The sequence below is a fragment of the Hyperolius riggenbachi genome, chromosome 6 (assembly GCF_040937935.1).
Source record: "Hyperolius riggenbachi isolate aHypRig1 chromosome 6, aHypRig1.pri, whole genome shotgun sequence".
Lineage (NCBI taxonomy): Eukaryota > Metazoa > Chordata > Amphibia > Anura > Hyperoliidae > Hyperolius > Hyperolius riggenbachi.
The window spans coordinates 63705387-63728609 of NC_090651.1; the positions used below are offsets into that span (position 1 = coordinate 63705387).

At 43.7% G+C, this 23223-nt stretch overlaps 1 protein-coding gene across 1 annotated transcript in view; it reads right to left on the bottom strand.

The window, feature by feature from the left end:
- Positions 1-2849: 2849 nt before the first annotated feature.
- PRKAA2 (protein kinase AMP-activated catalytic subunit alpha 2) overlaps positions 2850-23223 on the bottom strand; it is a 48008-nt gene continuing 27634 nt past the window's right edge. Inside the window, exons 5-9 of the mRNA XM_068239416.1 lie at positions 21242-21329; positions 20718-20942; positions 15151-15649; positions 12325-12451; positions 2850-11114 (exon numbers count right to left, since the gene is read on the bottom strand). Coding sequence (XP_068095517.1) covers positions 10879-11114; positions 12325-12451; positions 15151-15649; positions 20718-20942; positions 21242-21329 — 1175 coding nt within the window. The 3' untranslated portion in view covers positions 2850-10878. The remainder of the gene's footprint in view (positions 11115-12324; positions 12452-15150; positions 15650-20717; positions 20943-21241; positions 21330-23223) is intronic.

Here is a 23223-nt window from a genome sequence, read left to right on the forward strand (position 1 = left end):
GGTTAGTGCAGTGTAATGTGTTGTATAGTTTAGCTTAGCTGGTGGGTGTAGAAGGGATTAGTGTAGTGTAACTTAGAGACTGTTTGGAGAGTAGGGGAGATCCATAAGACGCCCCTGCACTATAGAAACACCTAGGTTTTGTTTTCCCCCCTGATTTTTGCCCTCTAAACCTAGGTGCATCTTATATGTCGGAGCATCTTACATTCAGAAAAATATAGTATATCTGATTTTGTGTCCCCTTCTCATGCATCCTGTTTCTTATATGCTTCATCTTTGCTGTAGCCCACTAAAGTCCTACACTACAGCACAGGTGTCAAACTCAAGGCCCGCAAGCTGAATGTGGCTCTCCTTGCCATTTTATGTGGCCCTCAAGGGCCAGTGAAGTTAGCTTTAGGTGCGATGGTAGTGGGGTTAGTGTTAGGTGTGGTGGTGGTGAGGTTAGCATTAGGGGAGCGGCAGTGAGGTTAGTGTTAGGTGCGGCGCCAGTGAAGTTAGATTTAGGTGCGGCGGCAGTGAGGTTAGCGTTAGGTGTTGCAGTGGCGAGGTTAGCGTTAGGGGAGTGGCAGTGAGGTTAGCGTTAGGTGCTGCAGTGGCGAGGTTAGCGTTAGGGGAGTGGCAGTGAGGTTAGCGTTAGGTGTTGCAGTGGCGAGGTTAGCGTTAGGGGAGTAGCAGTGAGGTTAGCGTTAGGGGAGCGGCAGCAGTGAGGTTAGCATTAGGTGCAGCGGCAGTAAGATTAGTGTTACGTGTGATTAGGTGCAGTGGCGGATAGGTTAGCGTTAGGGGTAGCAGCAATGAGGCAAGTGTTAGGTGCGGAGGCAGTGAGGTTAGTGTTAGGTGTGGCAATGGTGAGGAAAGCGGTAGGTGCGGAGGCAGTGAGGTTAGCATTAGGTGCGGTGATGGTGAGGCTAGCGGTAGATGCAGATGGTGAGATTAGTGTTAGGTTTGGTGGCAACAATGTTAGCCCCACCCCCTGTATAGGTAGCCATAGAGCCCAGTATAGGAAGCCAGGAACCCCCCCGCCCCCTGAAATAAGCACCAGAGCGCTCCCCCACCCCATACTAAACCAGGGAACCCCCTCCCAGTACAGGTACCCAGTTCCCAGTTTATGTGGTAGGAAAGAGGGAGACAGGGAGTCCCCACTGCAGATTTGTAAGGGAGGGAAAGGTGATATAAATTACCACTCAAGGCTCCTACTCTCACAAGAAAAAAATCCTCCACGGTTTAATGAGGAGATATGGTTCGGTTTGGGGGCGGAGCTTAGCAGTAATTTCGGGGGCAGAGCTTCACCATGATTTTGCAGGTAGTTCAGGGCTTCCCTGCCTTCAGTGTTTTTCACCTTATGCATCATTTCAGCGCTCCTCCCATTCATTCCCCAATAACTTTGTCACTACTTATCACAACAATATGATCTATAGCTTGTTTTTTCCACCACCAATTAGGCTTTCTTTGGGTGTTACATTTTGCTAAGAATTTTTTCTTCTAAATGCATTTTAACGGAAATATTATGAAAAAATTGAAAAAAAAAACATTATTTATTATCAGATGTCAGCCATTAAAGTTTTAAAATAATACAAGCTACCGGAATTAAAACCTATGTATTTTATTTGCCCATCTATTACATCGTTTAAATTATATCCCTTAAAAAGTAATAGTAATATACCATCTAGACAGGCATATTAAAATCGTTCAGACACTAAGGCAGATGTGTCAAACGCAAATTCAAAGTGGGCCGAAATTAAACATTGGGACCAAGTCGTGGGCCAACTTCAATGTCTAGTGCCCAACTTCCTCCCTTATACACTTCCCTGGTGTCTAGTGACCCCCACCCTCCCCTTTACAGTTCCCTGGTGTCTAGTGCCCCCCTCCCTCCCCTTTACAGTTCCCTAGTGTCTAGTGCCCCCCTCCCTCCCCTTTACAGTTCCCTAGTGTCTAGTGCCCCTTCCCTTCCCTATACAGTTTCCTAGTGTCTAGCGCACCTTTCCTTCACTGGTGATTTAGGGCTTCACTTTCAATATTGCTTCCGTGGTGGTCTAAAGTGGGCCATACATAATGCAAAGTGGGAAAACCACTTGAGGGCCAAATTGAATGTCTCTGAGGGTCAGATTCACCCCACGGACCTTAGTTTGACATGTATGCCCTAAGGTAACTATTTTTTTTTATTGTAATTTTTTTTATTTAAAATGTATTTGGGAATTTTTGGGAGTGTGGAAAGTAAGGCGTTAATTTTAGAATAATTTATTAAGTAAAATAAATGTATGTGAATGTAATTTTACTATTTGGCCACAAGATGTCCTCACGCATTTCTTTCTATTGAGTACAATTAGTACGCTAAACAGGAAGTAATGATGCAGGGATTTCATTGATGCCGGCATCCATTGATACGGGGACTTAGATCAATGAATGGGAACTGCGTTCTCATTCATTGATCTCCGGGCTCACAAGCAGCGCCGAGTACCCCCACAGGTGAACGTGCGATCAGCCACGGCGACGGGTTTTTCATGGACGTAGCTCCTACATTCAACATGCATTTTTGGACGTAGGAGCTGCATCCCAAAGCTCAAGTGGTTAATGGAAGAGTAACGGGTGTTATGTATGGGGGGTTATCTATACAGATATCAATTATGGCGAGCCAAGCGTTTGGGGAGAAACACTTCCAATGATAATGTTGCATATTCGGAAGGCCCCAGCTAAGGTTCCCCCTTGCCTTCAAGGCCCACCCACCACCAGGGCTCCCAGTGGTTTCTGCATCAGGCTGCTCCATGCTGGCATGTAGCCTGTGGATTCATGTAATGTGTGAATGATAACAATAAATCAGTATCAATAATAAAATGCCAGACAGAATCTCTTTAAACACTTCCAAAGTTTAATGATGAGCAAATACTTCAGATAAAACACAATAGCTGTATTTGCTGTGCTAAAATCGCTTTATATTGCATCACTGATATTCTACATAGTGTACAAAATCTACAAATCAATATTACATCACCCACGACTATACCATATTGCACATAGCAGTCTAGGGAGACCTCATTTACAAAGGGTTAAGGTTCTTTTTATCTATATTGGGTTAACTGACAATGCTCTGCCTGCAGCCGGACTACAACATCCAGCATTTCCTGGCAATCCACAGCATGTTGGCACTTGTAAGTTCCACTCTCAACCGCTGGGGGCGCTGCAGGATCTCACTTGGATATATAGAAATTTTGTTGCTTATTATTACATAGAGCTTTGATGTGAGGTTTGTTAGAAGATTGTCGAGTGTAAGAAACAGAAGCAATATAAACAGGACCGGTGATGTGTGACGTCAACACAGTACTGAGACAAAAAGCACAAATCCTTCAAAAATTCAAGAACAGTTATTGAAAGGGACAATACGCTATAAACTCATATTTCAGTTTTTGATTGGTGCAGAGAAACTGAATGAAACACTAGATATTTGTTTGACTTTCAATTTTTTATTTTTCATATACAGCTATGTATTTTTTCTTCGCATAGGACTAAAGATGAGTTAACTGACAACTAGATTTTTAAGCTGTCAATTAATCAAGAAATCTGATTAGCCCCATGGAAAGTTCCAGTTCAGCCCACACTAAGGGCTGGAGCCCACTAGAGAGATTTTGTGAGCGTTTAGGGAGCGATTCAAACCGCTAGCGATTTCCCTAAGGGCCCGTTCACACTTAAAATCGCAGAACGCCGGCGATTGCCGACGGCGTTTTGCGGGAGTGATTTTCCCGCGATTAGCGAGGAAAAATCACTGGACACTGCGGCGGTTTTGGAACGATCGCGATTAGCGTGCTATGCATGCACGCTAATCACGATCGCTAATCGCGGAACGCTCGTCGCTGGCAAACCGCTGCATGCACGGTGGCGTAGTGGTTAGCTCTCTCGCCTTGCAGCGCTGGGTCCCTGGTTCGAATCCCAGCCAGGGCACTATCTGCAAAGAGTTTGTATGTTCTCTCCGTGTCTGTGTGGGTTTCCTCCGTGCACTCCGGTTTCCTCCCACATTCCACAAAAACATACGGATAAGTTAATTGGCTCCGCCTAAAATTGGCCCTAGACTACAATACTTACACTACATAATATAGACATATGGCAAAGGTAGGGATTAGATTGTGAGCTCCTTTGAGGGACAGTTAGTGACAAGATATATATATACACTGTACAGCGCTGCGTAATATGTCGGCGCTATATAAATACTAAATAATAGTAATGCAGCGCGGTTGCGGTTATCGCTAACCGCAACCGCGGCAGTGAGAACACTGCCACTCGCTACATAGTGTAGCGGTTCTTGCAGAACCGCTAGCGGTTTGCCGTGAGCGGCAATCGCGCGATTCCCGCTCAGGTGAGAACGGGCCCTAAAGGCTCAGCTAATGTTAATGGATGGGCCAAACTCCACTGGAGCGGTTGCGATTACTAAAATAGCAAATGCAGGACATACAGCATTTTTGAGCATTAGGGATTAGCTTTTCTGCAATGTAAAGTATATAAACGCTGGCATAATCGTTCGTCAAAACCTACACAGAGCGAGTTTGCTAGCGTTTTTACATTACTGTACACTGTAACAAAATTAAAATTAATTGAAAGGACCAATCAGAATTAAAAATGCTAATCGATACACAACCGCTGGCAAATTGCTTACATTTTTCAAATCCGTACCGAAAACGCTCATGAAATCGCTTACAACCCGCTCATACAAAACACTAGCGATTGAGATTAGCGATAGCGTTTTGTAGTGAGTTCCAGGCCCCAGGCAGGGAACACACTTAGCAGAATCGCATGCGTTTTCCACTATGTGCTATGGGAATAACGCATGTGTTCCCTGCTGTAGACACACTATGAGCGTTTTCTGAGCGCTTTTCTGACCATTTGGCTTTCTGCGCATTTTTTAAGAACCCTTCACATTGAATTGGATTAAGATTGTGGTAGATTCGCCGTGATGTCTATTTTTCCCAAAAATTGCGGACATGCCAATTTTACCGCGATTTTAATGCAAGTCAATAAGAGAATTTTTAAAAAAAAAATTGCTCAGAAAGCTCAAATGGTCAGAAAAGCTCTCAGAAGGTGCTCATAGTGCGTCTACAGCCTGATCGATTTTGTATAGAAGTGATCGTAAAATCAATCGGAAAAATGATCGGAAATCAGATTGGACCTGACAGAAATAATCCTTTTGACCCCTCTATCTGACGGGAAATTGCGTGATGTGTACCAGACGTAAGGGAAGTGGAATAAATGCAGCTGAACCCAAACTTTGCATAGGGCCTATTAATCAAGCTATTATTAACTTCCAAATATAAGCCCAGTGCAAATTATTGTAGGCAAAAAAAGTGCCATCTCAGTAATAACAGCCTACATATTTCTCAGCGCAGGTGGTCTCTAAATCTTGAGCCTCGCTATTCATGCCACAGTTATTTGAGACACAGCGAAACACATTATTTTAACAATCACATTTGAAAGGTTACAAAAGAATATAAGGCAGCGGAGGCAAGTGCACACTGTAGATTTGTGTATGTGAGGCATTGTTTACCGGCTAGGGATCACAACCGCAACAGGTAACCCCGCAGAGCAATGCAGTGCCCTGGGTCGCGGCTACCTGTGTTGCCCACACAGCAGGCATGGAAATGAGTCCTTAGCGACTACGTGTAATATTTATTAATTAATTCATCCGGGTCGGCTGAACCTCTGGACTTGATCTTCATGTGTTAAAGTGAACCCAAGGTGAGTTTGACAAATCCTATTAGTACACAGAGGCACATTCTGTATACAATGCCCAGCCTCTGTGTCCTTCCAGCATTCCTGCAAACCCATATATATGGGACCATATCAGGCTGAACTTAAAGTGTACCTGAGATCTAAAATAAATGATAAAATATACATACCTGTGGCTTTCTCCTGCCCCGCTCAGGCTCAGTGGTCTCTCTCCGTCCGCCTCTGCTTCCTGGATTCTCTGCAATCTGGCCCAGTAGTTCGGCCAATTGGCGCTGGCGCAGGTCAACCACACGCGTTCCCGTCGTCGGGAACATTCTGCAACCGCTCAGTAGTACCTGCGCAGGCGCAGAGTGCTCCCAGTGACGGGAGCATGATAGGGGGTGTGCGCGCAGCTGAGCCGTGCATGCGGAATTCCCCCTAACTGCCAGGTCACATTGCGGAGAATCCAGGAGTTGGAGGACAGCGAAGGACCACTGAGCCTGAACGGGGCTGGAGAAAGCTCCAGGTATGTACTGTATATTTTTTATTTATTTACGTTAATTGCTGTCTCTCTCTCTCTGTGTACTGAAATACACTGAAAGCTATGAACAGAGCAAAATTACAATGCAAACAGACCAATAAGGTTTGTTTTGTTTTCTACAGAAACTCAGATTAGAATTATTACAAACAACAGAAAATTAGGCAGTCTGGGGTCAGGGTTTTTCAAAACAAGCAAAACTCTAAAGAGGACTGGTCTATGCGGTAACACAAGAGTAATTTATAAGCTGTAGATAATGATTGAATAAAAGTACGTGTATAACTCATCTTATGCCTTATACACACCATGCAATTTTCCTGTCAGTGCAGTACTGATCTCAGAATTGATCTCTTTTTCGATCAGATCGGACATGCTGGAAATTATCGTTCAATTTGTCAATGTGATGGGAAAACTGCATGGTGTGTATAAGCCATTAGACCTTCTTGATCTGCCTCATCCCAAATTCCCTGTTTTATTACAGGCAATTATGATTCAGCTGGCTATTCTGAGAGCCGCCCCATGTCTTGTTGCAGAGTAGACCGGTCCTCTTTAAGCGAGAGTTCTAACAATATACTGCAAATTTCCATCAATAATCATTTAAAATCTGTTCACAAAATAAAAACACTTTTATAATAGGCCATTCATGTTTGTGCAGAAAGCACCAATAATGTGCGATTGTGGGAGCCACCATACAGGAGGCAGGAATAAGTCATGTGATACTATAAAGTGCACCTGTCACTAGGCATCATGAAAGGAGAAACTCTGTAGTTTTAATGGACTCGATGCTGAGAAGGCTTAATATTGTGTTTTATACCTAATAAAAAGTTTCAATTCCTCAGATTACTTGCCTGCTCTCCGAATTGTGCTGTTTAAATATGTGTGATATAAAAGTAGAGAGGAACAAATAAATATAACGATGGTCAAGTTATTTTTTTAAACCCCCAAAAATGTGCACGCACCCACAAAACAAACTTTATTTAGACTAGTTCAGCACTGCCCTGTATGTCTTTCCTTCCTCTGCTCTTGTTTTCCATGCTGCAGTGTATCTATACCCTTCTCCCCACCTACATCCCTGTCATCTTAGGGCTGGTTCAGACTTGGTGCTTTGCCCGCGATCGCACTCTTGCAATTCAGCGCCATTTGTGCTTTTGATTCCCATGCAACAGAATGGGAATCACAGAGCAATCGCCCCCAAAACACTGCATGCAGCGCGTTTGTGATTGCTTAAAATCGCAACCGCTGCAGTGTGAATGTAACCATAGGGATACATTGTAGCGGCGCATTGCTGATCGCTGGCGGTCAGCAAATCGCTGAAGAATCGCCCCAATGTAGACCACAGCTTTTCTGCTGCTTTTAGCTGTTCAGTGCTCCCATAGACTAACACTAGCATTAGCATTAGTGGGTGGAACTAGCTGAAGGCAGGCAGGGAAAGAGGTGTGATCAGGGCTTTGAGATGTAAGCGGACACCTGTGAAATGAAGAGATCGTGGATAAACGTATATATGGGAAGTGATGCAAGACATGCAGGGCAGTGCTGGAACAGACCACACAGGTTCTCCAGTAAGCAATCCTGTGGCACTCATTCTTGGTGACCTGATAGCATGTACAGTGTATGTTGTTCTGTCTTGGCCAATTCCACTCTCTACTGGATAACTGACACTCTTCGATAATGTGCTTTAGTACTTGTACTTACTTTCCTAATTTAGTCTGTGCCCCTCCCAGGCCCTTATAAAATGTCTGAATTCTTTTTAACCAAAAATATGTAAATATTTTGAATTGCAGCATGAACTGATTATTCTATAGGTTTTCCATACCAAGATGTCAACATGATATAGATTATTTTTTTAGGTACTTGACAGGTAATTAAAAGATGTGGAAATTAAGATTCAGTGACCATGTGATCCTGAGGCGTAACTAGAGGAGATCAGCACCTGCAGGGGGCCCAGAGCTGTGGGGGCCCCAACTACTAACCTTCCCTTCCTCCGATACAGAGGACTACACTTCACATCAGGTGTTCTTGTGGCTACACTTGTTATGGGTGTGAAGATCATGATGGCCACACTTGTTCTATGACCCTTGTGAGATGGGCTCCCAGGCTGTGAGGGCACAAAGGGAAGGGGGGGGGGGGGGGGGGCAGCAAGGGAAGGGGTGTAAAGATTGGGGGGCCCCATGAATTGTAGTTATGCCACTGATGTGATTAAAGTGATCACGTGTCAATCAGCATGGCTCCTCATGGGCAATTAAAAGGACATCCGAGGTGAAAAGAAACTAATGAGAAAAACAATTGTGTCTACCCTCCATCTCCTAAAAATGACTTTTTTTTTTTAGATATCCCACAGTTTTATTTTATATTTAAATGTAGTTTTGACTGTTTCATTGTCTCTGCTCAATGACACCTTCATTGAAGTATGCCAGAGCTCAAATCTATGGATTATTGACCCTTTTTATCTCTTTCCTGCTCTCAGAAGCCATTTACTGATAGGAAAGTGTCTATCTCATCATGTCACATCGGTTGTCCTTTAAGGAAGGCATCACTCACTACAGATTTCTGTCTTTCCTATTTATCTGTCAGCCACTCCTACCATGAACCCGATTTCATATTTTGCATTAAAATCGAATACAAATTTTAATAGGTAAATATACGGGATATGCTTAAAAAAATAATTAAATACAGCAGTTCAAATTCACAGCCTTATTCTCTGCCCGGGGCTCCCCTTTATCGCACTCAATAATAATGGCCTCGCTGACAGACGAATCTGCGGCAGAGAAATTCAATTGTGATTACACATATAAAATAAAAAGGTGCCGTTCTTCATAAAACTCTCGAAAAATACCCAAAAATAAATAAACTGCTATCTCCAGTTCTAAGAATAAATTAGCTGTTTAATATAATCAGCACACGTAGTTCTCCTAAAAATAAAGTAGCACACACACACGGATAGGAGAGGAACACATTGTACAATATGATACAGCTCACTAGAGGAAGCAGCAGCTCTCCTGGGTTTGTGGTGTACTAGTGCACTATGCAGCACTGCACACATTGCCTGAGATCAGTAATACAGCTTCTATGATACAACTAACGCTACATATACATCATCACAGGTGCTCTACAGCCAGGTCTCTTTCATAGCTAGGCCACCTGGGAACAGGAACTGAGGGTTCTGGGCTTACATGAGTATTTAGATGGAGAAGGATAGGTGGAAGATAATTTACATTGACTATTAATTATTATTATCTTAGACAGCACTTTACAGAGTACATAGCCATGTCACCAACTGTCATTCAGAGGAGGTCATACTCTAATCCTGACTATAGTCTGTCTAATGCCCATATCATGGTCTAAAGTTGGCCACACGTGTTACATTTTTTCAATTAAATTTTACCCCAATTAAATTAAAACAATCATTTGTACCGAAACATTTAATTTCCTGTCTTTCTTGATTTTTTTTAAATTGGACGACATGTTGGAAAATTCAGACCAACTTTTTTGGCATTTACAATCTTTTTTTTTTACACAAATTTCAATTATTTCATTCCTTTACCAGATTTTTCCAACACATCCAATCGTTTCTTTTCTAAAAATCAGAAATTGATCTATTTGATTGTAACTTGTATGGCCACCTTTAGGGTACAACTGTTGGGGATGATCACACAATATTAGTGTTTAGTTGCAGTCCTGTTATCTCTGCTCCAAATTCATAAAGCCTAAGGACCATCAAACACCAAACACCTGCTCTATTCAAACTCACACCACTCTATTACATCCCATCCTCCATCTATTTGATTCAATTTCAGGCCAGTCCACTACATTCCATTCTAACACTGTACTCTAATGTATTCCATTTCATTTTACAGTATTCCGTGCTATCCTATTTCATTCTCAGTTACTTCCCTCCATAATTTGACTAATAACTATTACAAGCATTGGGGGAGATTTATAAATGGTGTTCATATAACGGAGGAGGAGCTTCAGTCATGAACCTCCTTCACACACAGTACCGCCCCAAAATAAAACCTGCTAAGTGTCTTCTGATTGGTGCCTTTACTTCTCTCACCATATCTATAGCCAATTAAACTCAGATGCAGAGCACTTAACCCTTTAGCAGCCAATTCCATTTATTTAGAGGCTTGCATGTGCTCCATGTTAATTTATATTAGCACATTTTATTTATTTCTAATTTGTTACATGTCCTTGCTATTAATTAGTACTGATGTAGTGTGTACTTATGGCCACTTGTCACTAGGGGCAGTGTGAGACAATAATGGAGGACATTTGCTTTCAGTTTCTATATCCTCTGCTAGTAGAGAGACATCAAAGCATTCCAAGAATTTACAGCACAATGAGTTCTGCCGTCTGAGGTCTAAAGCAGTGAACTTATCTCAAACAAGATAATTCCTATGAAGCTGCTAATGGGTTAAAATGCAGGAAACACAAAAGTATGTACACCTCTGCTGCATTATTATTTGACCTAAGCTATAATAGGACTGGATTCTTGTGCAATCTTGCCTGATATACCTCCACCTTTTGCCTTCTCCTCCAAGTGTATCACAAATATGCTATAGTCTGACATCAGACAGGAATAGGGTTGTGATCTGCCCCAGTAGGAATATGAAAGAGACCTGTATAGATCATCCAGTGAGGAATCTAGTTACTCATCAGCGAGCTAATGTTGTAATTAGGCTGGCACACATTTCAAAGAAATCCATGGTGTGGCTACCTATCCGAGGGCTGACCAAGGAAAAGGAGCCAGAGAAGGAGCTGTAGAGGGAGCCGGGCTGGGAATGCCCATCAGAGGCGGTGGAGTCGATGCTCAGCCTTTGTCGCTGCAATCCGGCTGCCGAGCAGGACCGCTGGATGCTGGAGGAACCTGATTTGTGCTCCATCATTTCATCTGGGAATAAAGGGAAGAAATGGAGATTTCAGATTGACCAACATGCCACTCATTGGGGTTAATGCACAAAACATGCCTCATGAATTATAATCATTATCATTATTATCATAAAAGCTTTCAAGCATCAAAAAAGTTCTTAAGACAAGAAAACTAATACTGAAGGTTACCACGAGTAACTTACTTTGGGTTTTTTTTTCGTTGAAAAGAAACAAGTTATCCTATACAGTAAAATCTAACTGTCCCTGCGTCATCCACTTTCCCTGTGTGTCCGTCCGTGTTTTTTTTGTACTACGCATGTGTGCAATGGGCTTAGGTAGACTAGTTTTATATGAATGGGGAGAGATGGGGAAGGAGATACGTTTCCTGAATCACCCTCAATATCTCCAAACTATGGCTCTTCTTAAAGGACAACTATCTTGAAAAAATTTGAAAATGTGTGCGTCGTGCTCCAGGATGTTGCCAGCCATATTATAATGCAGCCTACGGGAATACACACTGTAGTGTGAATGGTAGCATGAAAGTCTGAAGACTTTCATGTTAGCTGCATTTCAGACACTGTGTATGGTGCGTCTTGATGGACACATAAGTGGGAATGAGCCCTTCTGAAACTTCCCAATGCAGCTAAAACCTACACACAATAAAGTACAGCTTTTGGCTCTGAAATTTAACCTGAAAAGTAGGAAGATGCTTACATAGCTACTTAGACATTTTTAGTACATTGTAATTTTAGAACACTTGGCTATTGATAGTTGTCCTTTAATGCTTTTCAATGCTTTTTCAAAAATAGGAAAGGGACCCCTTCTCTTTAGAATTCTCCAATCAGCAGTAGCGTTATGTAAAGTCAAGCTGGGGGAACTGGCATCTCAGCACTTCTTTCTATAGTAACTACAAGCATGGAGAGGGGTAGGTTGACTGCTTCAAGGCAATTACAGGAAGGTTGTCAGGACTGCTAGAAATGTACAGAGCTCCAGGGTGAAGTGCTTTGAGATATGGTGGACATGTGTCTGTCTCAGCAGTAGGATGCATGAAGATGCTAGTGCACAAAGAAGGGCAGAGACAGGCACTTGAGGGAGCCCATTAAGGGGTAATCCTTTTTAATTCATCAGTGACTCCTGACAGCATAAGAATATCTGTGTACAATACTTCCGATATATGTGAAAGATAAGTAGCGAGTGCCTTTGTAGAAGAGTACAGGGAAACTTTGACGTACCATCAATGCTTTTAAAGTCCAGAAGGTAACTGCGATTGTCCACCTGGTAGAGCTGGAGACTCATCTTCACATAATTCCCAGTCACCGGGTTCTTCCTTCGAACCCGCAAATGATACGGGTTCACTACCTGGAAAGGGAAATAGAAATATTTACAAATCATACTTGGACCTGCAGTGGCTGGATAGCGTACTGGTTAAGGGCTCTGCCTCTGACACAGGAGACCGGGGTTCCAATCTTGGCTCTTCTTGTTCAGTAAGCCAGCACCTATTCAGTAGGAGACCTTGCGCAAACCCACTAACACTGCTACTGCCCATAGAGCGTGTCCTAGTGGCTGCAGCTCTGGTGCGTTAAGTCCACCAATAGAAAAAGTGTGATATAAATGTTCTGTGTCTTGTCTTGAACATGCATTCAACTGGAGTTAAAGAGAACCAGAGATGTTGGGGGAAAATATTTTATACATACCTGGGGCTTCCTCCAGCCCCATAAGCCTGGATCGCTCCCAAGCCGCCATCCTCCGCTGCCTCTATCCGCCGGTGCCGGGTCCCGTAGTTTCGGCCAGTCAATGTAAGCACGCGGCCAATTTACCGTTTCACAGGGGCTCCCTTTGTATCCTTACACGTGCGGCTCCATACTACGCAGACGCATGCGTAAGGATATGGAGGGAGCCCCTGTGATGCGGAAAATTGGTCGCGTCCGCCGGAAGTGATGGGACCCGGTACCGGCGATAGAGGAAGCGGAGGATGGCGGCGTGGGAGCGAACCAGGCTTATGGGGCTGGAGGAAGCCCCAGGTATGTATAAAAGCTTTTCCTATTTTTTTATTTTCCTTCCTCTCTGGTTCCCTTTAAGCAACGTCAGATCAGTACGCTGGTAGCGGCTTTTTATAAGCATAGCAACTTTAGCCATAATAAAAATAATAATAATTCCAGTATTTGTATAGCGTTTTTCTCCTGTCGGACTCAAAGTGCTTGTAAGGCAGCCACTAGAGCGCACTCAGTAGGCAGTAGCAGTGTTAGGAAGTCAAGCCCAAGAAACTCCTTACTGAAATAGGTGCGGGCTTACTTAATTAGGAAAACCTGAGATTCGAACCCAGGTCTCCTGCACAGCCTGTGCCGATAGTTAAAAGATATAATTATATCATAAAAGTCAGCACTAGATCCTATTAGTAATCCCCTCCATTGCAAAATCTCTTCCCTCAGTACATTTCTTGCCTGATCTTACCATCATTCTTTAGCTTTGTGTAGGAGGTGTAAGGACATTTCACAGCCCACACCTGCGTTTTGAAGGACACAACATTTTAATTCATAATGGATGGAAAAATAAACGTTGATGAAAGCATGACTGATGGCCTTCCTGCAGAAGAAACCGATGTGTGAGCTCCACCAGCACTAGCTGGGTTTCTGCTTCGCTGACTCAGGATACTGAATGACCTCTGCGGTGTGGGCTGGGTCTTGTGTTTAGGCCCTTGCCAAGATGAATTTTAACTTTACATTTTTAAAGTATGCCTGTAACTTTGAAGGGGTTCCATGGGCTAGTTTAAAAATTAAAAAACTGACACTTACCTGGGGCTTCTACCGGCCCATTGCAGATAACATGTCCCTCAACATCACTGAAGAATCTTCTGTTCCTCACCAATGAATGCAACTGCACCTGCATGGCCGTGCGCATCCTCGCTCACGTCTCCAGGTGCTTCCTGTGCAGGCGCAGTACCACAAAACTTCGTACTGCATCTGCGCAGGAAGCTTTAAGAGACGTGAGCGAGGACGCGTGCGGCCTTGGCTGTGCAGGTGCAGTTGCATTCATTTAGTCAGACAAAAAAGTGTACGATGACCGGCGGCGGGGAACAGAAGATTCTTCAGTGACGTCGAGGGACATGTTATCTGCAGGGGGCCGGTAGAAGCCCAGGTAAGTGTCAGTTTTTTATTTTTAAACTAGCCCAAATAACCCCTTTAAAGGACCTCTGTTGCGAAAATCTTAAAATGTAAAATACATGTAAACCTTTACAAATAAGAAGTAGGTTTCGGGTCGAAATTGGTTGCATTTATTGATTGGATATGCTGCAAGATGTAAGGCTGACATGCACAATCGGGTGCACGGCGATAATGACGTGCGCTATCAGGACAAGCTACTAGTGTAAAAGTTGCCCCCCCCCCCAGTGCCCGTGCATAAATACTTTACGTGTTGGTGTCCGCCGCTGGCTCCGTCTCTGCAGGAGACGGGTTCGATCAGAGAGAGAGCTGTTTATTGGTCGATCTGCCCATACATCGTTTGATGTACGGGCACCTTTACAGCTAAGGTTAAAAATAAGTAAACTTTGCAAATCAACCCCACTGTGCTCAGCGATGACCATTATCTGCACTGGCTTACACTAGTAATTCCAGCTATGTTTAGTAGTGTGGAAAAGTAGATGAACATTCCCAAAGTTTTTACTGTTTTTCTCTGTCCTCACTGATTCAAAATTTCTCACTTTAGAGTTACAGAGAGCCAGAAGTCAAGGAAAACATTCCCATTTGGCAACAAATGCAAAAGTAACCCCAACCCCAAATCTGTTTAAAACCTTAGTCGAATACACCTTTTGGAAATCCTAAAAAACGCTCAGAAGCACTTGCAGGTTTATGAAGACAGGCCACTTCGTACTGCGCATACGCAATGGAGCCATGCATCTTTGGAAAGACTTGGGGACACGAGTGCTTCTGGAGCCTTTCGAAGGCTTCTGGACAAGGCAAATTTGAACTGGAGTAGCAGTGAAATGCACCACCTCCATATCCCTCTAACTTCCGGATCCATTTAGGTAAAAATGTTGATCATTCAGATATTTTCATTCTCACCTTCCATTCAAAGTCCAGTTGCTTCATAGCCCGGTACACCTCTGCCATGATATCATACGGTTTGCTCTGGCTGCGGATTCCCAGATGCCACTTGGCTTTCTTCACAGCAAGGGGTTTTGGTCTGGTTGTGTTCAGAGCATCCAAAGAGCAGCGAGCCTTGGGACTGTCCGCCACCAGAGGCGGCATGCGTTCTGGGTGGGGCTTTACGCCTGGAGGGATGTGCATGTCATCCATGAAGGAGCCAGTGGGTGGGCTGGAGGCCAGGTAGAACTCACTGGCCTGGTTCATTATCCGGCGGTTGTCTATGATGAGATGGTAGGCCACAGCCAGCTGGTCCTGGGGGTCACCGCTGTACAAACTGTTCATCACCTCGGACTCTGTGCATTCAAACTTCTCGCACACCTCCTTCACAGCCTCGTCATCGATGACGTTGACATCGTAATTAGGGTCTTCTGGGAACAAATAGCTGGGCAGGTCTTGCTTGAACCATTCATGTTCTCTGTCAACAGAAACAAAACATTTGTTGAAATAATTGTAGTATTAAAATGGACCTTCAGAATTTACCCAAAAGGGTTATAGAATCCTATGCACTTGCACACTCTAAGACCCTCAGCACACAATAGTGTTTCTCTGTGTGGCAGGTAGAATTGCGGTTTACAAAAAAACAAGGTACCTGCATTGCAGTGCACTGCTGACCACATTCAGTATGCTGACCATATTCAGTAATCAGGGGTGTAACAATAGCCCCCATGGCTCTGGCGGGGAGGACCCAGGGGCTGTGGAAGTCTGATCCTCCTCCCTCTCTCCACCCTCATGCAGAGTCACGTGATCAGGACTGGCGAATGGCAGCAGAGAATGTGTGGCTGTGATGCATGGAGGAGACCCGCAGGGCTGGACCAGGTAAATATTACTCTGCTTCCTTTGCTACTTTGAGTAAAGTGTGTGCTTGAGAGGATCGGAGGGGAGGAGTTTGGATCCTAAGGGACCTTATGATGATTTTGTAATGGAGCCCCCTGCATTGTTGTTACACCCCTACCCCTAAAATGCTGTCTAATTAAAAAAAAAATGCACTTTTTTTTTTTTTTTTAATAATGCAGGGACATTCTCTCCCACCTTCTCTCATTGGTCAGACAGCGTCATGCAATTTTTACAACCAAGTCTGTAGGCATCTGATAGGTGTTGCCCAATATTGGAGCACCTCGACTAGTTCTTCCTTCACATGTCTGCTATTATAATGATTTAATATTTATAAAGCGCCAACATCTTCCCCAGCGCTGTACAGAGTATATTGTCTCATCATTTAACTGTCCCTCAGAGGAGCTCACAATCTAATCCCTACCATAGTCTTATGTCTATGTATGTATCGTGTAGTGTAGGTATCGTAATCCAATTTAGGGGGAAGCCAATTAACTTATGTTTTTGGGGATGTCTGAGAAAACTGGAGTGCCCAGAGGAAACCCACACAGACACGGGAGAACATATAAACTCTGTGCAGATATTAAACGTTTTCAGGGTATTTTATTGACACATAAAAGTTCTACTCACAAACATAGGAGTTAAAATCGCATGTCAGCGGACAGCCAGCCGCTTCCCTCAGTGGTGGAGGATGACGCGCTGTGGCCAGTAGCGCGGATTCCGATGTCCTGGGCTCCGTTTCGCTCCGTTTCGCTGGGGAGTGGGCGTGGCTGGGTCAGTAAGCGTGTGACGTCATGACGCGTTTCGGCGCACGGCGCCTTCGTCAGATGACGTCTACACGCTGTATTAGGCTTACTTGTAGTGTTTCCTTGTATAGATGGCGACTATACAAGGAAACACTACAAGTAAGCCTAATACAGCGTGTAGACGTCATCTGACGAAGGCGCCGTGCGCCGAAACGCGTCATGACGTCACACGCTTACTGACCCAGCCACGCCCACTCCCCAGCGAAACGGAGCGAAACGGAGCCCAGGACATCGGAATCCGCGCTGCTGGCCACAGCGCGTCATCCTCCACCACTGAGGGAAGCGGCTGGCTCCCCGCTGACATGCGATTTTAACTCCTATGTTTGTGAATAGAACTTTTATGTGTCAATAAAATACCCTGAAAACGTTTAATGCACTATGCCGCGCTCTATTCTTCCTTAGTTGTTTTGCTAATCACCCTATCCGGAGCGCTGCAGTGTGGAAACTTTAAAGGGGAACCACCTCTGACAGTGTGACCTCTTGGCTGGAGCGCAGGATAACTTCCTGTCTCTGTGCAGATATTGCCTAGGCTGGAATTTGAACAGGGTACCCAGCGCTGCAAGGTGAGAGTGCAAACAACTTTGCCACTGTGCGGCCCATATTATGCAATGCTAAACTCTGGATATTAGGGGAGCTAACGTGGGGGCGAGTAAATCATAGACCTGTGGTTCAGTTATTATGTAGGCTAATTAGTGTTAGGCATAGGTGGGGTAAGGTAGTGTGAGGTAGAGGTAAGGAAACCCGATAGTAGGATGTGGGTAACATTACCGACATTCTATTGCTTTCTTACATATACAAAAAAAGTTCTCCAGTGGAGACTGCTGCATCTTCCAATATACAGAAAGCTGCAGGAGTGCGCCATTTCTGTACATTGCCTCCTGGTGACTGTGGTTACAGCAAGTGTACCACAATGAAGCACATAATATGTTCCAGCTTTATAAATGAATAATAATAATACTGAAGAAGCACAAGTTTCAGTCTTTTGTCTCTCATCATCCAAAGGCAATTATATTCTTTGCAATGAAAACAGACCCCACTGACACGCAAGAAAATAAAAATAACATTGAAAACTGGCGGCTCCTAAAACATTTAAAATGCCATACTGAGAGGTGCAAGAAGGGTGACTGAAGTTTTCACAGCTGACAACCCGCATGAAAGCACAGAATCTTAGAGCTGTTCCTTCATGTATCTGGCAACTGAGGCAGGATGTAGGAAATTACCCATAATCCCCCCTTTCACACTGTAATACACTTTGTCATGGTTACAATGAACTTGTCATAACACAACACAAAATTAAATCATTTCACATCACTGCATCAAAGGAGAAACCTCAACCCTGGAGTGTTGGGGTCACTGAAGGGTGATGCACATGGCGCAAAGCTATTTGGCTGAAAATTGCCAGCAATCTGTTGATGTGTAAAGTGAACCTGTGGCTACATCCTGTGAAGTAAAGCGAATGTGTGAAAACATTATGCGTGTTGCTTTCTTGTTATGGAATAATGTCAGTTTTTCTTCTTTTTTTCTTCTCCAAGACTTGTTTACCCATCATCCTTCATGCAGGCTGGTGTGCCCCATAGAATCTGGAGCCCACCTGTGAGGGGCTCAACCCCTGGGCAATACCAGCCCATATAATCCATAAATTTAGGGGTTACTCCACATATGGATTTTTCAAGTTGGACATCACACTTTTGTTTGTTTTTTTGCCTTGTTTTTGTAATAAAAAAAAAAATTTAATTTTCCTTTTTACACTCCCCAGCAAAATCTGATTTAATAAGACAATTAAAAAAAAAAGGAATTTCATTGTGAGTGGCAGTCACACCACATATTGCCTTGTTTTCTGACAGATGTGGCTATCTGTGACAACCATCTACTTATAGACCTATGCCCTATAATGGTCACAACATCACTGTCACTGTATCCTTTGCTCATGATTTGCTATGATACAGACTTAAAGAGGAGCTGTTAGGTATAAGGTCTCAGAGGAAAAAAAACACATATATCAGTAGCTAAATATTGGCTGCACTTACATTACATATGCATTTCACTGTCCACGTTTGGATTTCACAGAATTTTTATATAGTATTTGCAGAGAATAATGCTCCTGACAGCTCATCACAGGTTCCATGTTTGTCTGTCTTGTATGAAGCCAATTGTGATGTAATATCCTCCCTTACCCTGCTTCCTGATGATTCGACTCACAAAAAAGATCAGGATCAAAGATCCTAATGGTTCATGATCCGGACAACACTACTGTGCAGTGAATATTAATTAGCCATGTGGCTAGGAAAAATAGTGGACTCACGCAGTATACTCTAACGGAACATGTGCTGTGAGTTAGGCTGCTGTTACAAGCTGCTGTAACATGAGCCTGTAACTTCCCACTGTCAAAGCAGCCTTAGGGTGGGATAGGGAAATGAAGGGGAGGACCAAGGGAGTGCACTGGGGAGAAGAAGCAGCCCCAGAATACTTTGCAGTATCTGTTATGCGTCCTGCCGGCCTCCTTAGGAGCTTGGGAATACAGAGCCTTGCTGTTCAGCAAACATCAAAGTAACAGAGATTTTTAACTTCAGTATTGCCTTTTTGGCTTCCTTCTAAACTGTTTAACACAGGAGAATAGAGGTTTAAATTTAAAATTTGCAGCCTGACAGATACTCTTTAAAGAGACTCTGTAACAAAATGTTCAGCTTTATTTCTTCTATCCTATAAGTTCCTATACCTGTTCTAATGTGGTCTGTCTTACTGCAGCCTTTCCTAGTTGCACAGTGGCTGTATTATTTCTGAAATATAATCTAATCTTCTTTCCTATGACGGCTTTGTCAGGCTCAGGCACTCAGGCAGGAATGGGCTGCTCTGCTTGTGATAGGATAGAAGCTATACACACCGTCTCCACACCCCCTGCAGGCTCTGTGTGAGTCACAGACTGAGCTCCTCTCAGCCTATCACAAGCTGGTTAGCAGCCATGTCTTTTGTTTATAAACACTGGCAATTACAAGCCAGGATCGCAGCAGGGAGTGGCAGAAACAGCACAGAGGGGCCCAGGCAGGGGCGTAGCAATAGGGGTTGCAGAGGTTGCGACCGCATCGGGGCCCATGGGCCAGAGGGGCCCCGAAGGGCCCTCCCTCAAATACAGTATTAGCTCTCTATTGGTCCTGTGCTCATAATAATCACTTCTATATATGCATTGAATAGTGGTAATCATTAACAAACTGTTCCCCATCCCCTTCTTGCACCTCTGACACTGCAGTTGCCATTGGCAGGTTTTAGTGCACTGTTTCAATTGTTATGTATAGAGTGCTTGGTGGGCCCCATTGTAAAACTTGCATCGGGGCCCAGAACTCCTTAGCTACGCCACTGGGCCCAGGAGAACATAATGAATAGAATGGTATGCTTTTTATTGTAAGAATTTTAGAGTACAGATTCTCTTTAAGTGGTCACATGACTGTTTCTTTACAACTTCAGTTGAAAGAAGGAGAAAAAAGTTTCAGGGCAATATGTTGTTGTAATTCCCATCCGCCATAAACTTGATGAACTCTGAATCCTCTCTGAAATAATTAACACTGTGTACAAATTGTTTAAACATCTGTAATACCTGGCATACTTGTATAATTTCTTCTCTTCCTTGTTACTATCACTATGTTCCCTATATGTACCGTGGGGTTGTCATGAAAAGTAATTTCGTTGTGTTACACAATGACAATAAAGTGAATTGAATTGAATATAATGGGATTTTACAATTATTATAAATAGGTCCAAGTTGCTTTACCTTTTTTAACTTAGCAGCACTTTAGTTTCACATGAAAACATTTTTGTTAAATAATACTGTTCTGTACAAATGCTTGAAGGTACCTGATATCTTTGATGGTGGCGCGTTTCAATGGGTCGACTTGCAGCATATGCATTAACAAAGTGGCAACGGAGCGGTTTAGATACTCAGGGATGTAGAAGACTCCTCCACGAATTTTCTTGAACAGAGTTGGCACATGCTCATCATCGAATGGTAGCGTACCACAAAGAAGGGCATAAAGGATTACGCCGCAGCTCCATATATCCACCTCGGGGCCCGCATATAATCTGCACACCACAACATACCAGTTAATATATGGTTCTTATATAGGGATAGATAATGGGAAAAAAAATAGGTTGATGCAGGATTATGCAAATTTATGCTATGCCAATTGATTGCCACTTTAATGGAATTTGATTGGTCAGTTTCCAAGCTGTGTAAATTTCCATGATGCTGAATAATTTGCATCTCATGGACCATCTCTATTCTAAAATATATATAATATTTGTATCTCACTGACCATCTCTACAAGCAACAGACGGTCAGAGGAGTCTGCACACGCCCATCACTCTGTTATATATCTTACCTGCCTGATATCACTTCCGGAGCTGCGTAGTTTGGCGAGCCGCAGCTTGTCCGCAGGAACTCTCCATCCGACATCATGTTCGATAGGCCTGTGCCAAAACATTTTATATGTACTGTCAGATTTCTATACCTGTATTTATTCATAGGTAAAGTTTTTTGCAAAAAAAAACAAAAAAACACACACACCTTTAAGCGTACTAAAACACAAACATGCAAAATTATACCCAAATAATTTCCTGATCAAGAAGGCAATTATAAAGCATTACTGTTTTTTACTTCTCTGACCTTACAATCCCCTTGGTTGCCAATTGTATAACTTCATTGATGTGGCTGCCCCTTGCTGTGTTGACATACCCTCCGTTCCCTTTTATATCCTAACACCCCTTCAATATGTCTGTCTGTGTTGCTCAGCTATAATCTGAATCCCACATCAATGATCTGTTATCTGAATAACAGGTCTGATCTTGGCATAGACAGGTAAGGAATGGATTGCAGACAGCCCTGATCAGGATGATTTGCAGGTAATAGATCACAGATGTGCGAGCTAAGCCTTGTACATATGTACTCCTCGACAGTGTGGGCAGAGGCTATACAGACACGTTGCTAGCCTCCAGACATTTTTCCACATAGCAATTTGCACCAATCCTAATATTTTGTAAAAGATTGGACTTGATTGTGGACTGTATGGTTATTCTGGGAAAGCCAATCAGATTACAGAGCGTGCTTACCAGTGACAAAATGTTCACTGCCAAATGGCTATGTGATACCATCTAAATGACACATTATATGTAACACACTGAAACGCCATCAGCATCAGTGTCAATCCAGATGGGAAACTGCCAGGAAGCAGTTTCACAATCCATCCAATAACAAGACAGAGGCATCTGTGTTGCTATGTGATCTGTGTTGCTAGGCGATGCATAAAATGCAGGCATCGACAATGCTGATCAAATACTGACATTACACTGGGAATGTGTTGAGGTGGTCTACCTACAGGCAGACATAAAAGCAGTAAAATTTTGTTCATTAAGTGTCTTCTCAACTCTTGGTGAGTGTAAACATAAAGTGTACCGAGGCGGTACAAAAGTAAATACTTACCTCTGGATTCTATAGAGACTTTCCCCGCTGTCCTCTGCTCCCCCATTACAGACCGAAGATCACTGATAAGGGCTTGTCGGAAATCACATTGGGGCCATGCTTCTTTTCAAGCACAGCTTTGCTCATACCAAAAGAGAAGCCATGTGCAGGAGGGTCCCGTGTGGCGGCAGAAGACCGCAAGAGAGCATGGGAAGATCCAGAAGCTTCCCTCTCCTTAGGTAAGTATTTCCTGTTTCCAGTTATTTACAAGTCTTGATCAAATGGCTGAGGTTCCTATCATTTACGTGAAAGCCATTTGTGGCTTGATACCGGCCTGATTCGACAATTGATCACTCCCTGATTCGAATCAATAAGGTCAGATTGATATACATATTGGCCCCACTTGATATTTCAGCAAAAAATCTTAAGGAGAGTTGATTAAAAGTTGCTGTCACTAGTATTGTATCGCTCAACAACATGCTATGTGGCCATTGATCTGCTGCCACTCCTACACCACTAAATGACCACTGTTAACCTGAGCGTTACGGACGAGCTCAGCTCCTCCAGTAACGCCGCAGTGGATTGCTCAGGCCCTGGTGGGCCGATTTGCATATATTTTTTTTCAAACACACAGCTAGCACTTTGCTAGCTGCGTGTTTGTTCCAATCGCTGCCGATCCGCCGCTACCCGCCACGAAAGAGGGCCCCCCCGCAGACCCCTTGCGCAGCCTGGCCAATCACCGCCAGGCTGCGCTATGGGGTGGATCAAGGCTCCCCCTGACGTCATTCCAATCTACGCCATGGCGATGGGGGAAGCTCATACAGGAAGTCCCGTTCAGAACGGGATTTCCTGTTGGGTATGATCGCCGGCGTCGATCGGAGGGGTGGGAAGGACGCCGCAGGGAGG